The sequence below is a fragment of the Sorex araneus genome, chromosome 2, assembly GCF_027595985.1.
Source record: "Sorex araneus isolate mSorAra2 chromosome 2, mSorAra2.pri, whole genome shotgun sequence".
NCBI lineage: Eukaryota > Metazoa > Chordata > Mammalia > Eulipotyphla > Soricidae > Sorex > Sorex araneus.
Window position 1 is genome coordinate 154,847,324 of NC_073303.1, and position 16,772 is coordinate 154,864,095.

Sequence of the window (16,772 nt, forward strand, 5' to 3'; positions counted from 1 at the left end):
TGCTAAGTGTGGTATTTGTTAAGAGATGCAGTTCAAACATAATAGTTGTATGTGCTTCCCAGGGGCTCAATCCCAGACGCCACATGGTCTCCTGTGCAGCACCCTCTGATCCTAACACTGAATGCAGGTCCAATCGAAGAGCGCTCTAGGAATAGTCTTCTTACCCACAAACAACAACAAAAAACGTGATGATTAATTTGAAAATCGCTGATCAAAAAGAAAACAGGGGTAGGGCTCAAGGGGGGGGGGGGGACAGGGAGGGTACTGACAGATATCTGAAAGAGGAAAGTAGAAGCCTGAGACTGAGATAAACTGGTGACTAAATGGTGAGTAAACAGGATTGCAGAGGTGATGTCCATCTATTCAGAAAGAAATCAGACCCGTGAATTTAAACATATGTGCTACTAAATTCTAAGTGACTTAGGTTTGTTGCTCTGAGCACTTAATATGGTACTGTAGATAAAATATTTAATTAACTTTATTTCCAATTTATAGAACCATTAAAAGTAGTAAAATAAGTTTTAAATTGTGTCAAATTCATTTCTTAGTATGATGCCCCTCTCAAGTGATTTAAAATTTTTTTCTATATACTTAGAACTCAGTATTATTAGTAGCAATATATATGTAGAGAATATTTCACATCTAGGAATTCACTTAATCTTTATAAATCCCCAATATCGGGTTGGTTAACTTGACAGCACTCTCGTAAGCATAATAAAATGAGCCCCTCCTTTTACTAATAACAATTTCTCTTCACTGTAGAGAACAACTTGGAATAGAAAATTGAAAATAAAAGCTATTTCATCATGAGGAATTTTATAATCAATATGCTAAGTATTAAATCTGTTTTCTAGAAATAAACAGGAAAACATATTTGAGTAAGTGATGAATTTAAAATATGGAAGCAGATCAGAAAATGGCTAAATTCAGACATAACTGTTCTTTTAAATTTCAAAAGCTCTGATTTTGAGAGAATTTCTAGAACATTTTTCTTGCATCAACTGACATAGTTTTTTTTAATTTGAAAATTGTCTTTATTTTCAAGATCCCTTTTTTGATGCAGCCAGTGGCCAAGTTCCTTTGCCTCCTGCTAGGAGATTACCAGGTGAAAATGTCAAATCCAACAGAACGTCACAGGACTATGATCAGCTTCCTTCATCTTCAGGTGACTTGGCTAATAATAGTAATAATAATAATAGCTTAGATTTGTATAGTGCTTTTTGCCTTTCAGAGCACCTCTTTGTTCATTAATTTAATGCGAGCACTGCCAGCCTAATAAGTATTTTTATCACCTTTGAATTTGACTGAGAAAGTGAGTATTGAGAGGAGTGCCTATGAAATTGCCTCATAGAAAAGTGAAAAAGAACTTTAATATTATCTTTGATCAGTCAGTGAAGCATATTCTTGGATCCAGAATCTGTTCTTTTCTCTACCCTGTGTTTTACCATATTAGAAAGGAGAAATCTTTCTACATATTGAAAAGCTACATTCTCTTATTCATTGAAGGAGTTCCAAATTCTTTGGAATTAATTTATCACATTGCTACTGATTTTCAGAGTGTTTGTAGGGCGACTGTGGAATGTCACACTGCCAGCCATTATATGAAGGGTGTATCAATTACAAGTCATATTCTCAATAATGATTAATAATAAACTGTGGCTTCGTTGGTTCTTTGCAAGGCCTTTCCTGACCACTGTCTAAAGCGGCTCCTCACACCTTCCTTGCACTCTCTTTCTACACTTGTGCTATATTTTATTGAACAGCACCTCCGGCTGCTTTAAGTTCACTCTTTTGCTAGATTGATGATAATACAATAGCAGAATGACAGATTCTAAGAAAATAGGAACAGTGGTTGACTGTTGTAACTCAAATATCTTGAAGAAGAATTTTCAATCCTTTTAACCTGCAAACAAATTTTGAGAACTGAACCACTGGTCTAGCAGTGTCTAGCACATATTTCATTTATTTATTTATTTAGGATGAGTAGAAGGAAAGAAAACTAATTTATACCTATGTTAAAGTGGAAACACATTTTTTTAGTAATATATGCAGCATGTTGCTGCATTGTTATAAATATCCAAAGTTTTTTCTATGCGATTTTTGTCCTGTTTCCTGTTTTTTTTAGTTAAGCTCAAACATTCCTTCACAAATTTGTTATATTCTATAGTTTCTGAACTAAGAAAATAGAGCTTTCTTGAAAATTATCTTTACAACAGTACTTAAGTACTTTAAGCTGTAACACTTGATTACATCTCAGAAAATGAGTAAACTTTTTTTAGTCTAGGTTCTTTTACCAATTTATTCCTAGTCATTCCAAGATTTAGACATTTTTATTTGTACTATGTAGACTTTGAAACACTTTTACAGTTGAAAGATCTCCAGGTCTATTTAAAAAATGTGAAAGCAAAGAGAGAATTTCTGAGAGCCTCTGAGAAAATGAAATAAAATTCTTAAAGGCAGTATGTTAAAAATATTTTTTAGAAAATTGTCCTGACTAATTTAAAATAATGATTTCAGTGCCAACAATGCTATTTTAAAAGAAATATAAACTCAAGTTATGAAAAAAATTGTAAACTAAACATTCTCCTTTCATAGTTTCTCTAAGGTTTGCTCCATAATATATTGGGTGCTGTAAAACCAAGAGGAACATAGTCCATATATATGATTTCATATGGTAGAAATTTCAGTTAGTACTAGGTCAGGAATGTTAAGGGAAAAACTAGGAGTCAACAAACCTTTTGTAATAATTCAAAATAGATGTTTAGCAGAATCCTTAGTTTTGCTTAAGTGGTAAAATAGCCCTGGTTATTAATCTGAGGGCCTCAGCTGGCTGTACCATCAAATATTTCAACTTACTCTTTGAGCTCTGTGTATACACAGTCAAACCACAGGGTGTGGGGAGATGTTTGGTTTTGGTTTTTGTTGAGTTTTTTTTCTTTTTTTTTTCTAAAATTACAGCTCACAGTGCTCCCAGTCAGTTCATTTACATAAGCAGAATTATGAGGCATGCTTTCTTTATTATTTATTTCCTTCAAAAGCATGAGACTATTTGGCATGTTTCTAGAATTCTAAGTGTGCTTATTTTGCAGTGATTTCTTTTTATTATGATGCTTATATTTATTTAAATATTCTGGTATAATTGTTGTAACTTTAATTTTCCTTACATTTTTAGTGATCTAAATTTGTGTTCAACCTTTCTCCGACCATTCCCCCCTCCCAACCTTCTTTCCTTCTTGTGACCCCCTTGGAATATTCTGGAACCTACAGGGGGTCATATGCCACTATCTGAGAAACACAGACCTTAGATAGTGATTTGTCTGTTTATAGGCACCTTTGGGGCTGAAGCAACAGTACAGCAGGTAGCTTGCGTGCCTTGAACATTACCAGTCTGGGTTCAATCCCAGGTCACCTTCTGAGACCATCTAGGAGTGATCCCTGAATGCAGACCCAGGAATAAGCCCTGAGCTCAAATGAAAAAAGAAAAATAAAAACATCTGTGAAAAGAATTTGGGGAGTGAGGTATTTGAGCCGCACCCTGCCATGCTCAGGGCCAATTCTAGGCTCTGTACTCAAGAGTGCCCCCTGATGGTGTTCAAAGAACCATATACATCCCTAGGGATCAAAGTAGGTATCCAACTGGAGTTGGCCATAGTGTAGTGCAGTACCTTAAACCAGTGCTATCTCTTTGTCCACTTGGAAGAGGATATTTCTAAAATATTTTTAATAACTTCTTTAAGAAATGATGTGTGCGTATTATGTCCATATATGCAGAACCTTCCAACTATTTTATTCCTCCAATTATTTATTTTGTTTTTAGGATATACTTGATATTTAATTATATGAATGTCATGATGACAGTGATTCAGAAATGTCTATATTTTACTAGCCTGTGTCAGATTCACATACACCCATATATAGGATAAACATTTTCTGCTAGTGATCTACTTATTTCTTCTCACAGTGAATAGTGATAATAGCTATATGTGAGTCTTTCTAAGTTTTCTAATTGGTTCATTTCTCATAAGATTTAATGGTACTATAGTTAAAATATCTTTCTCTTAAAATCCAGGGAATCCAGCTTCTGGTATTATAATAAAGTCATGATAATGAGATGTGTTTGTGCTTATGCTGATGAAGTACATGAGTTCTTGAGATGATTTTTTGTATCTTAGCTTTTAGAAGACATTTCAAGGTAGCTCTTGAAATAATTTTGAAATTTTAGAATGTGACTTGCATTAAATGTGTCTGTAACTAGTGAAAGATCCATATTGCCAATACATCAACAAAATAAAGGAGGCCTCAGTATAAAAGTTATTGCTTCACTGTTTTTGCTTAAGAAACAGTGTTTAAATGTTGAATGATTTTTCTGTGAAGACCAAATAAGACCAGAGAGACAGCACAGGGGGTAAGACCCTTGTCTTGTGTGGCAGACCTTCTTGGGTCCCTGGGACTGTCCCCCAAGCACTTCTCAAAGCTCAGAGCAGGGAGTAAGCTCTGAGTACACCCCCACAAAAAGGCAAAATATGCTGCAATTATCTCCTCTAAGATCTTAATTGGCAATTATGATCTCATATTGGAATTGAGTATTGTCATTATTGAGTTTTAAATTTTTATGTGATATTTCAACAAGGGGAGCTTGCCAGACTATGCTGTGTGGGTGGGATACTCTCCGTAGCTTGCTAGGCTCTCCGAGAGAGACGGAGCAATCGACCCTGGGTCGGCCACATGTATGGCAAAGTAATTTTTTTTATCCTTAAATATTTTTTATTTACTTGTTCACTTAATGAAGAGAGAAGGCTTCTCCCTCTCTCCCTGTGGCATATTCGATATGCCAAAGACAGTAACAACAAGTCTCACAATGGAGACGTTACTGGTGCCCGCTCAAGCAAATTGATGAACAACGGGATGGCAGTGCTACAGTGCTATTTCAACAAGGAAAATTGCTGCGTTGTAGTTTTACTACAGGCCAGCTGTGTGAAATGCTTTCTTTTATATTCAGCTTCAGTTTTAAAACCACAGATCCTTAAGTATTTTTTTCTACAAGTATGTTAATAAAGTCTTTCATATCCAGTCTCTGGGTGTACTAAAATATGATTAAGGTATAAATAGAGCTATAAATATTATAACTGCCTACTGTAGTATCTGAGAAATTATTTGTAATTTAGTGAAAATGATATATCTAGACATGTTCTTCTGAAATTTGGTGGGGGTGGGGTAAAGTAGTATCTCCCATTTATTCATATCCCTTTTAGCATCTATGTCTACTTTGAAAAATTTCTGTCCCTCCCATTTTTCAATGGGGATGATTGTTTTTTTTCTTTTTTTTTTTTGCTGCTTTACAAGTTCTTTTTATTTCTATTGTTCTTTGCTTTTAGTTTTTTAAATACTTTATATTTTTAATTTATTTTTATAATTATTTTTATTTTTTCTGTACTGGTGTACAGAGCCATTATTGGTGTGGTTTTATACATAAAACATTCCAGCACCACACCCTTCATTAGAGTGTCTGCTTTCCTTCATCATTGTCCCAGTGCTTTCCCTTCTTCCCCCATCAACAGACCTCTTCTCCTGAACTCCCAAAAACTTCCTACTGAAAAACACAGTTCTCAGTTTCTGTTGTCTTTAGGCAAAAATTGAAATTTTGGCTTCTTTTTTTTCTGAGCTGGATGCCCTTTATGTCTCTTCCTTGCATAACTGAAATGGCAAGGACTTCCAGTGCTATGTTAAATATTAGTGGTGAGAGTAAGCAATCTCGAATTAGCCTAATCTTACAGGGAAAGCTTTTATTTTTTCATCACTGAGTATAATGTTTTCTATGGGTTTTTTTGGTAAATGGCATTACTATAATGAGTAAAGTTTCTTCAACCCTCATTTTATTGAATGTTTTTATTATGAATGGGTATTAGATCTTGTCAGATGCTTTCTCTGCATCTAAGATAGGATCATATAATATTTAGGTTTCCTTGTATGGATGTGGTGTTGACATTGCCTGACTTGTATATAGTAAATCATCCTTACATTCCCAGGATTAGTCCTACTTGGTTGGTTGTGATTTATCATCTTTTGATTTATCTTTGGATTTGTTTGGCACATATTTTGTTGAAGATCTTTGTATATTGTTCATCAGAGATATAGTTCTATAGTATTCCATTTTGTGATGTGTCTATGCTTTTAGTATCAGGGTAATGTTTGTCTCATAAGAAATGATTGGAAGATTTCTTATTTCATCAGCTTTTTTGGAAGAACCTGAGAAGTATCAGGAATAAGTCTTCTTTAAAGATTTGGAAGAATTTACTAGTAAACCCATCTGAACCTGGGCTTTATACCATTAAACTGGAGAATCTAGAAGAAATAGATACATTTCTGGACTCCTACAATCTTCCAAAGTTGAATGAAGAGGAAATAGAGCACCTGACCAAGCTAATTACTATCAGAAAATAGAGGCAGTAATCAAAAGACTTCAAAACAAAAGTCCACGCCCAGATGGATTTACTACCAGTCTTCCAAGGCCTCAAAGGAGACCTTCCCAAACCCTTATCATGTATTTCTTATTTTTTTTTTATTTTCATATTGAAATGCCATTGCAGTGAACAGAAGGGTACAAATATCTTCTTGAATTTGTGTCTTTCGATTCTTTGGTTGAATACCAAGAAGTAAATTGCTGGATCATACTCTAATTCTGATCTGTTTCCGAACCATCCATATCATTTTCCATAGTGAAAATTTGCATTCCATAGCATACTGATTTGCATTTTCACCAGCAGTGCCTGTGTGTTCCTTTATCTTCACATTTTTATGGATACTTACGGCCTCTCAGCTTTCTGGTAATGGTTATTCTACCTGGGTGGTAGGGGTAATCTCATTATAGTTTTGGTTTGCATTTCTTTATGGTAAGAGATGAAAAATATTTCTGTCTATTGTCCATTACAATTCTTTTGTAAAAAATGCCTATTTATATCCTCTACTATCTGTTTCTTAATTGGGTTGTATTTTTTTTTGGGGGGGGGTGGCTGTTGATTTATTGTTTTTATAGTTTGATTATCAATCCCTTACCTGATGTATGGTTGCAAATATTCTCTCTCATTCAGTAGATTTTCCTTTCATTTAAGTGATTGTTTCTTTTGCTTTGCAATGAAAGTTAAGACTTAATTGCTAATTATACTATTTAGGAGTATCCCTGGCTGCCCTAGTATCCTTCCAACTTTACTGATGTGTATAACTGTTCTTTTAAAAGATGTGTGTCAGTGTGAATGTTGATTCATGTTAATAACTTCTCAGCATTAATAATAATGGAAAACTCTTGAAAATTATCAGTAGAATACAAGGAATTCAGACTTGTATTAATATCTCTAGAGACATTTCTTACCTAAAAAAAGTAAATCAGAGCAGACATGGTTTCAGTACATAAACTGAATACTAATTAATTAAAGGAAAACTTGCTAGAAATTTTAATTGTTTTACGAAATGATTAAAAATATCATTTATTGTCCATCTGTATTATATAATTACAATAGTTAATAGAAGAATAAATGATACTTAAAACCTTAGTGAAACTGCAATGTCAAGAACAGAGTAATAATAGTACAACAGGTAGGTTGCTTGCCTTGCATGCACCCGACCTAGGTTCAATTCCCAGCACCCTATATAGTATCCTGAGCACCCCCAGGTATAGCCCAAAAAAGAAAAACAAAAAAATGCAACTTTTCAGGCCCTAATAACTTGAAATATTAAGTTATGGGTGCAAGAAATAAAGATTTTAGCAAGAATTTAGCAGAATTAATGCTTTCTTATAAATAAGCATAATTAATATCTATCTTATGGATAAATAAATGGATATTTTATAGCAATGTATAGCTATTTTTCAAATTAAATCTTACTCTATAAAGAAGGAAATTTTTTTTTTTAAATTTATTTATTTTTAATTAGAGAATCACCGTGAGGGTACAGTTACAGATTTATACACTTTTGTGCTTATACTTCCCTCATACAAAGTTTGGGAACCCATCCCTTCACCAGTGCCCATTCTCCACCACCCGTAAACCCAGTGTCCCTCCCACCCTCCCCAATCCCATCTCCCCCCCACCCCACCCTGCCACTGTGGCAAGGCATTCCTTCTGTTTTCTCTCTCTAATTAGCTGTTGTGGTTTGCAATAAAGGTGTTGAGTGGCCGCTGTGCTCAGTCTCTAGCCCTCATTCAGCCCGCAACTCCCTTCCCCCACATGGCCTTCGACTACAATGTAGTTGGTGATCGCTTCTCTGAGTTGACCTTTCCCCGGAACGTGAGGCCAGCCTCGAAGCCATGGAGTCAACCTCCTGGTACTTATTTCTACAGTTCTTGGGTGTTAGTCTCCCACTCTGTTATTCTATATACCATAGATGAGTGCAATCTTTCTATGTCTGTCTCTCTCTTTCTGACTCATTTCACTCAGCATGAAACTTTTCATGCCCATCCACTTGACTACAAAATTCTTGACCTCCTTTTTTCTAACAGCTGCATAGTATTCCATTGTATAGATGTACCAAAGTTTCCTCAACCAGTCATCCGTTCTGGGGCATTCGGGTTTTTTCCAGATTCTGGCTATTGTAAACAGTGCTGCGATGAACATACATGTGCAGATGTTGTTTCGATTGTACTTTTTTGCCTCTCTGGGATATATTCCCAGCAGTGGTATTGCTGGGTCAAATGGGAATTCAATATCTAATTTTTTGAGAGTCGTCCAAATTGTTTTCCAGAAGGGCTGAACCAGTCGGCATTCCCACCAGCAGTGAAGAAGGGTCCCTTTCTCCCCACATCCTCTCCAACAGCGGTTGCTTTTGTTCTTTTGGATGTGTGCTAGTCTCTGTGGTGTGAGGTGGTATCTCAAAGTTGTTTTGATCTGCATCTCTCTGATGATTAGTGATGCAGAGCACTTTTTCATGTGCCTTTTGGCCATTCGTATTTCTTCCTTGGTAAAGTTTCTGTTCATTTCTTCGCCCCATTTTTTGATGGGGTTGGATGTTTTCTTCTTGTAGAGTTCAACCAGTGCTTTATATACCATTGATATCAACCCCTTATCTGATGGGTATTGTGTAAATATCCTTTCCCATTCTGTGGATAGTCTTTGTATTCTGGTCACTGTATCTCTTGCGGTGCAGAAGCTTTTTAGTTTAATGTAGTCCCATTTGTTGATCTCTGTTTTTACTAGATTGCTTAGTTCCGTGTCACCTTTGAAGATACCTTTATAGAAGGAAAAATTTTTAATAGCACCAAATTTTGTGTGGATCCAAATACGTTTATCCTACAGACTTTTATATACATTGTATTGATTAGCTGGAATGATAAATAGGGAATTGTTTTTACAAGTTACCTTCTCAGAAATAAAATGTGCCATTATTTTGTGATTTTGATTTGATTATTTTGGAAAGCACCCTCCTTGTAGTCTCTGCTGGATTCACTAGGGAAGTTAGCAAAGCAGCAGAGACCAGGGGCCTGGGATGAAGCAGAATTCAGCAGGTTTTGAAGAACTGGCCTCACTTCATCATTTACTGAATTGTGCCCTTGAGTTTGCTGTTTCACATTTGCAGTGGTCTAAGAAGAAAGACAGTGAATAATCATTGATGGCTACAGAGTCTTAAAAACCATAAAGTATTCCATTTATCAAAATGACCATTTTTTAAATTTAAATCTTTGTTTCAGATATAAACTTTGGGGAGTAAAATACTCAGAAAGCCCGAACCAAAGTACTTTCTCAGTGTCTGCCCTGGCGACCTGAATGGGATGGTGGCCTGTTTCTCCATTTTCTTTTTTGCTTCATAGGGTTATTCTTATGTGTTATCACAAACATTAGTGCTGTAACTTTAAGACACTGTTGTGCGTAAGGAGGAATGATATAGATCCCAGTTTTCCACTAATATTTCTGCTACCTTTGCTTTTTTTTTTCCCTCATACAAGCTTCTTATATTGGCATTTGTGTAAAGTGAGGGAAGCCCTGAGTCGACTGCTAGTGAATCTGTTTGCTGATAGCGGAGCAGGGGATGTGGTGAGGATGTGCTTCCAGGAATACCTTCAACCTCCCTGTCTCCGAAGCCTTGCATTACAGTTTTTCTACCAAAGCGAAGGAAGAGCTTCATTGCCAAAATGGAAGCTCCCACCCTTCTCTATGCCTTATTCCAATTGGCTTTTGAATATGAATATGTGAAATTGGGCTAAATTTGTGTTAATTTCTCAGTCAAATAACCACAACCATCTTCACCGTGGTTTTCCCATGTCAAAATAGAAACAATTCAAATCAAATTGATCAAAGAATAGTCATAACAAAAAGATTTTAGTGAGCTCATTAATAAAGTACGGTGTTTGTATAGGAACTCATTAACATTAGTAAGAAAATGTCTTGGTATATTTTATTCTGTTGTTTAAATCTTACATTTTTGAAAATCTACACAGATGGTTCACAAGCACCAGCCAGACCTCCAAAACCACGGCCTCGAAGGACTGCACCAGAAATTCACCATCGGAAACCCCACGGGCCCGAAGCAGCATTGGAAAATGTTGACGCCAAAATTGCAAAACTCATGGGAGAAGGTTATGCCTTTGAAGAAGTAAAGAGAGCCTTAGAGATCGCCCAGAATAATGTCGAAGTGGCCCGGAGCATTCTCCGAGAATTTGCCTTTCCCCCTCCAGTCTCCCCACGTCTAAATCTATAGCAGCCAGGACCATCAGCACCAAAATATAAAGCAATTGTGGAATTTGCCAGGAGTGTGGCAAGCAGAGACGTGAGATGCAATTCGAGAGCGACAGTGTCTCCTGCTTGTGCGGCGTCTGGAGCAGAGAGGGTCTCGGGCATGCTGCTTCCTGGAAGACCACTGCGTGCTCAGGATGTCAGCAGCTGGGCTTTCTTCTTTTTCTAGCCATACTTTTGAATCAGGGTTGAACTGACAAAAATAATTTAAAGACGTTTACTTCCCTTGAACTTTAAATCTGTGAAATGCTTTTTTCCTTGTTTACAAGTTGCAATGTTGCAGTTTTTTTGTTTGGCGTTTTGAGGGCTTTCTTTTGGGTTCATTTGTTTTTGATCCCTGTACTGTGTTCCTGATGACCCTTTGGAGAGTGATCAGGCCTGCTGTAACGTTTCTTTCCAGCTCTCTTGCTGGCCACGTCTGTAGCTCAGTCACATTTTCATCTTGATCACCACCTCCTCCTCCTCCTTGGTTCCACCACCATTGCCCTGGTCCAATTCCATTTCTCCTATTTCTGAGATGCTTTAAAGGTTCTGATTTTCAATGTATCAAACTAATGCAAAAAAAAAAAAGTGTGGCCTTCACTACTGAGTCTTTTCTTTGGAAACCATCACTGTTGAGAGATGGGGAAAATCTGAATGTATAAAGCATTTTTTTGTGTCAATGAACTGCCTTTTATAAGGGGTTTTCATATCGTGTAGAAAAACTTCCTTCTTTAATGGAAGTTTTTTGATCTTAATTTTCCATAATCTCTTATTTGTCATCCCAGAGGTGTTTAAGACTGTAAAAAAAAAAAATATTAGAAAGTAACTACTGCAAAGTTGGGAGAAATACCCTTGCACAGGACAATGCCATATTGAAGTTATATAATTAGGCCCCCTGATATTTATGCCTGCGTTAAACTGAGGCATGTTGAACAAGAGGGCCATCTTCCTGAAATATATTAATAATTTTCTGATAAAATTATGGTCATGCCTTTCCCAAAGTGGAAGAGAGTTAATCTCTTATTTGAATGATTGGATTACACTCTGGTACCTTACGGGTTTAGGAACCAATTCATACAATAGTGGAGACATCAAATCTTTGATGCACTGTTAAGTGCTAATGCTACTGTGGCAATGCTTTTTTTGCAAAGTTCTTTATAACTTTTTCTCTGTGATCAAATTGGAGTTCATATTTAATTTGTAGATTCACTCACTTATTGGTCCACCTTGGTACAAAGCCAATCAGGTAAAAGAAATTCTTATAGTTTTGCCATTTTGGTTTGATTTTTCAAAAACTATTATTTTAATAAACCCATAAATATTTATTGATCATCAGTGATGTGCTCAATGCTTTTAGGTACTGTGTTTTTAAAGCACAACTGTTGCAAACTAACTCCAATATAATTTTTTTTTATTCCTTTCTGCATAGTTGATGATAAAAGTATCTCTAAATGACAAATTCTGAAAGATTTCTACCAGGGCTTCAGAATTTTCAGGCAATTTACCTTTTTTTCTTTACTAATAGCAAGTTAGTAGAGGAATGAGGCAAAAACAGTCCGTGTAAAAGGTTTGCACTCAGAGGTTTTATTAATATGGATTAGCTAATAGGTTTGCACAAATTTCTGCCACTTCATTTAAATTCAGTCTGATGGTATAACATGTATATAATAGTGGGCCTTTCTTCAGGAACTGAAAGGACACACTAAACATCTAGCAGATCCAGTTATTGAATAAGAATTCTGAGTCACCATGGTGACTTGGGGAAGAGAATGAACCACTCATTCCTTTGCAAAATGGAATGTTTGGCTATCATTGTGTGAGGCACTAGTAAAATCAAGCTCTTGGATAGTTTGGGCTTCTGTTTTAACTTCTTTAGGTGAATCGGAGCAGGTTCCTGTTTCTAGAGGGAATTATTTTTTAATTTTCCATAGATGCCCCTCCTGTGGGTAGGTATATAGGAATCCAGTTTTTGTGTACTTTAAAAATTGCATCAGCTAATTCTCCATTGCTCTATGAACTCCCATGTATGACATCATGATTTTTTTCACTTGTTTCATCAGTTAGGATGTCACATTGGAATAAGAATATATTGTTGTTTCTAATGAAATGCTTACATAGGAACAATCTAAAACCTAAATTACCCCTTCGTTTAGATAACATTGTTCTAATGTTATTAATAGATTAGGGAATATGAAGAACACAAACATGAGAAAGTATGGTACAGTCTCATTCAAGCAACTTTAAATAATATGAAAATTTCCTGTGAGAATTAAGATGTAACAGTAACAATTTCTTTACAAAGCATACTAGCCTCCATACTAACCTCTCTGTACTTTTTGTTCAACAGCAGCCATCAGCTTTATCATCAAAAATAAATGGAGGGGGGTGGGATTGAAGACCAAGATATGTACAAGTGCTTAGAGTGTCTGTCGAGCATGTGACTGACACATGTCTCGTATTCTGTACCATATGATACCTTCAGAGCACTGGTTAGGGCCTGGAAGACCCCTGAACACCAAGAGATTAACTCAGGTATTATCAGCACCACAAATGGAACAGCATCGTCAGGCCCTGGCATTGAACCACTGGCCCAGCTGAATAGGAATTGCCCACTGAATTTTGCTTCAGAGCCCCCCAAGAAAAAGGAAAGAAAGAAAAGGAAAAAAAAGACAAAGTGAGGAAGGAAGAAAGATAATTTACAATTTCAATAAAATAGGAAAGAAACAGGGAAAGATTCAAACACTCAAGAAAATTCCATTACTATCTATGATTTGTCAAAAAATGTTTCAGTTAAAAATATTTTATTATAAAAGTGATGACCCATTTATGGTGAAAATAATCAAAACTTGGTTCCACTCTGATCTAAAAGTGACATGCCTTCCATTATCCAAATTTGGTGGTAAGATTATTTTTTAACCTATTCCACATTATAATCCATATGACTAAAACCATGGCCAGCATTAACGTACTTTCCCCATCGTGCATTTCCTGAGGGTAAACACACTTCTTCTCAGAGATAGTAAATTGATCTCCATATTTTCCACCTAAAGTTCTGTAATATTCTGGCCAATTTCCTACAGTTGAATCAGAGCAATGCTTATAGTTCACTTGAAATTTTTTCCACAGATGACCTTTAAACTTTCCTGTTCTTTTCAACCCTTGCCCACATTGCAAGTAGTCTTAATAATAGAGCCCTAATTTTAACTTCAAGGGCCCATTTGTTAATATATTTCACAAACAAGAACACTTGCAAATATTTCTTCATAATGTGAATTTTTAATTTTTCAGTTCCAGAAGCATTTCCTACAGTTTAGACATTCATATGTTTTCCTCAGATGTTCAACTTGAAGCTTTAATTTGCACTGAGTAATATGGTTTTAAAAAAAAAAAATGTTTTTTAAGCTGAAAGATTTGGAAGCAAATTACAGTGTGTTTTCAACAGTACAGGTACTGCCTGTTGACCTGGAATTTCAGTGTCTCTAGGAAAAGTTTCCAGAAATACAGCATTAGACAAAAATGTTTTCTTTGCAATTACTACTTTACGTTTTTTAATGCCTTTTTAAAAGTTATCTAATGTGGCAAAATAGTTATGTGTTCAATTAATTTATATTCATTTTTTCAATTCTGGTTATTATGTAAACAAGTACTTTATCTGTTCTTTCAAGATATTTTATAAAATGAATGTTAACAAAATTCAGGGTTGGTATTTTATTTTTCCAAAGCAATGCGAGCATTTCTTTCAGAGGAGTTCTTTCTATGTTGGAATTTTCTCTATGTTCAAGTAAAATATATTTATGTGGTAACTAGATGAAATAACACAAAGTACTCATCCCAAATGATTTAACTTTAAGTTTCCAAGTAAGAAATACCATGTGTATTTTCATGTCATACCACATAGCTGTTCATTAGTAATAGTAACATTAGTAATAGTAACATTAGTAATAGTAACATCTGTTTTCAAATTTATTTTTCTGATTAATTTACTGCCCATTATATATATTTATATATATGTATATACACATAAATATATATTCATATATATGATTGAGAAACTGGAGATAAAACATGTTAACATTGGTTTTATATTTAAAAAAATAGAATGCATTAATATTGGTATGAGCAATACTCTAAGCATAGTAATAATCATAACTTCAAAGTCCATACAGTTAAATGAGATACATAAAGTTGTAATAACAATGCAGTACATATTATCTCACTCCAGTACAATGCCTAGTTATACCTAACATTTTTAGGTCTTTACTGTCTGCAAGGAACTTAAAGGTTTTATTACTCTCAGAAACTATGAGTCTTCTAGGACAATGGCAAGAAAGATATAATACAATTATTTATATGATATGTGATAAAATTGAATCACATTTGTTAGCCTAAAAGAGACAGCATGCTTTGTCACTAAGAAAGATCTTTAGAGGAACACCACACATGGTTTTAAAAAAAAAAATGTAGTCAAAGATGAAACAGTGAAGCTTGAGAAACACAGGAGAAACTTAGAGATCTTGTTTCTGTCTGGTGTTAAAGTCTGTGTGTGCCATTCTAATTTCCTGGGTGTCTCACAGTGGAGACGTTACTGGTGCCTGCTCAAGCAAATCGATGAACAACGGGATGACTGTGACCCTGCTACATCATTAGATTAGGAATCTGGTTGCTCCAGTTCAGAGCTAGAAACCATGAAACTGTCAGTAGGAATTCAAGCTTGCTTCGAAAGAATTGGCGTATAGGATGGTGCTCAGGCAGCAGGCTAAAAGGAAGCTTCCCGTATATGTCTCTTCATGCCCCTCTTTGGTTATCAAGGGAAATTTGGACTTTGTTCTTAATGACCTAATTTTGTTCCTTTTTCTTCATTATTGACACTACACTCCTTTGGATCTGAATTATGTAGGACTCCCCTAGAAATTTTAAGTCTCTAATTTGTCTAGGAAGCTGTGATGCCATACTGGACGAAAGTTTCTAAAATCCAAATGTGATGAAAGTTACTAAAATCTATATCTAAACCTCTTTTATGACTCTAGGGTCAATATTCATTGCTTCTATTCCTCTTTGTAGTTAACTCTCATTACAGCCTTTCTGCTTCTCTGCTAAGTTTACTATTGACTAAATATGCTTCTTGTCCTTTGAGTATACAGTAGCATTGTCGTAGCACTGTAGTCCCATTGTTCATCGATTTGCTCCTGCGGGCACCAATAATATCTCCATTGTGATACTTGATGTTACTGTTTTTGGCATATCGAATACTCCACGGGTAGCTTGCCAGGCTCTGCCGTGCCAGCGGGATACTCTCAGTAACTTGCTGGGCTCTCCAAGAGGGACCAGGGAATAGAACCCAGGTCAGGCAAATGCCCTATCACTGTGCTATTGCTCCAGCCCTTGAGTGTCCTAGTCCTTATGAATTTGCCTTTCCTTTATTCCAAACTGGGCAACTTCTGCTGAAATCCAGCTGGAGTCTGTGAAGCATTTCCTATCTTATCCTCCAGATGAGCTGAGCATATCATCTTTCATTTCTCACTTACCATTGGTATTACAGTATGTACCATGTACCTTTGCAATTATTTTATTTCTGAGAGTGGCCCAAACTAGAGTGAACTTCTTTGGTAGAAGAAACATGTCTCATTTGTGTTCCACGTCTTAAGATTAAGATAAAGTGCAACACCTAGTACACAACAAAGTATTTCAAATAAAAATTACACCCTTTTGTGGCCAATAGTTAAATCAGTCCTGAGTCTAGTGTTGATTCTTCCAATAACTGCCTTTGTAGTGGCCTCTCTTTTTTGCCCTGTTACTCATGAACTAGAAGGTAAGTAAGCCAATTTACTCATTTGAATACATCAGATACCATCATTTCCTTCACTAGGAACTAATTCAGTTTTTTAAAAGACTCAAAAAAAATTAAAAACCCATTTTGGTATGGTTCCCACCTATAACTCAAGAGGATAAGAGAGTACTTAGTTCTTACAAACTCTGATATGAGAAATAAATCCGTGTCATAATTAATTTTAAATGAACCATCTTGAACAAGACGAGATATCTTCGTGCTCCCTAGAACATAAAATGAATTAA

At 35.7% G+C, this 16,772-nt stretch overlaps 1 protein-coding gene across 1 annotated transcript in view; it reads left to right on the top strand.

The window, feature by feature from the left end:
• The window catches only part of CBLB (Cbl proto-oncogene B), a 214,526-nt gene extending 200,090 nt beyond the window's left edge, over nucleotides 1-14,436 (top strand). The window contains exons 18-19 of the mRNA XM_004606734.2: nucleotides 1,046-1,165; nucleotides 10,424-14,436. Coding sequence (XP_004606791.1) covers nucleotides 1,046-1,165; nucleotides 10,424-10,683 — 380 coding nt within the window. The 3' untranslated portion in view covers nucleotides 10,684-14,436. The remainder of the gene's footprint in view (nucleotides 1-1,045; nucleotides 1,166-10,423) is intronic.
• The last annotated feature ends 2,336 nt before the right edge of the window (nucleotides 14,437-16,772 follow it).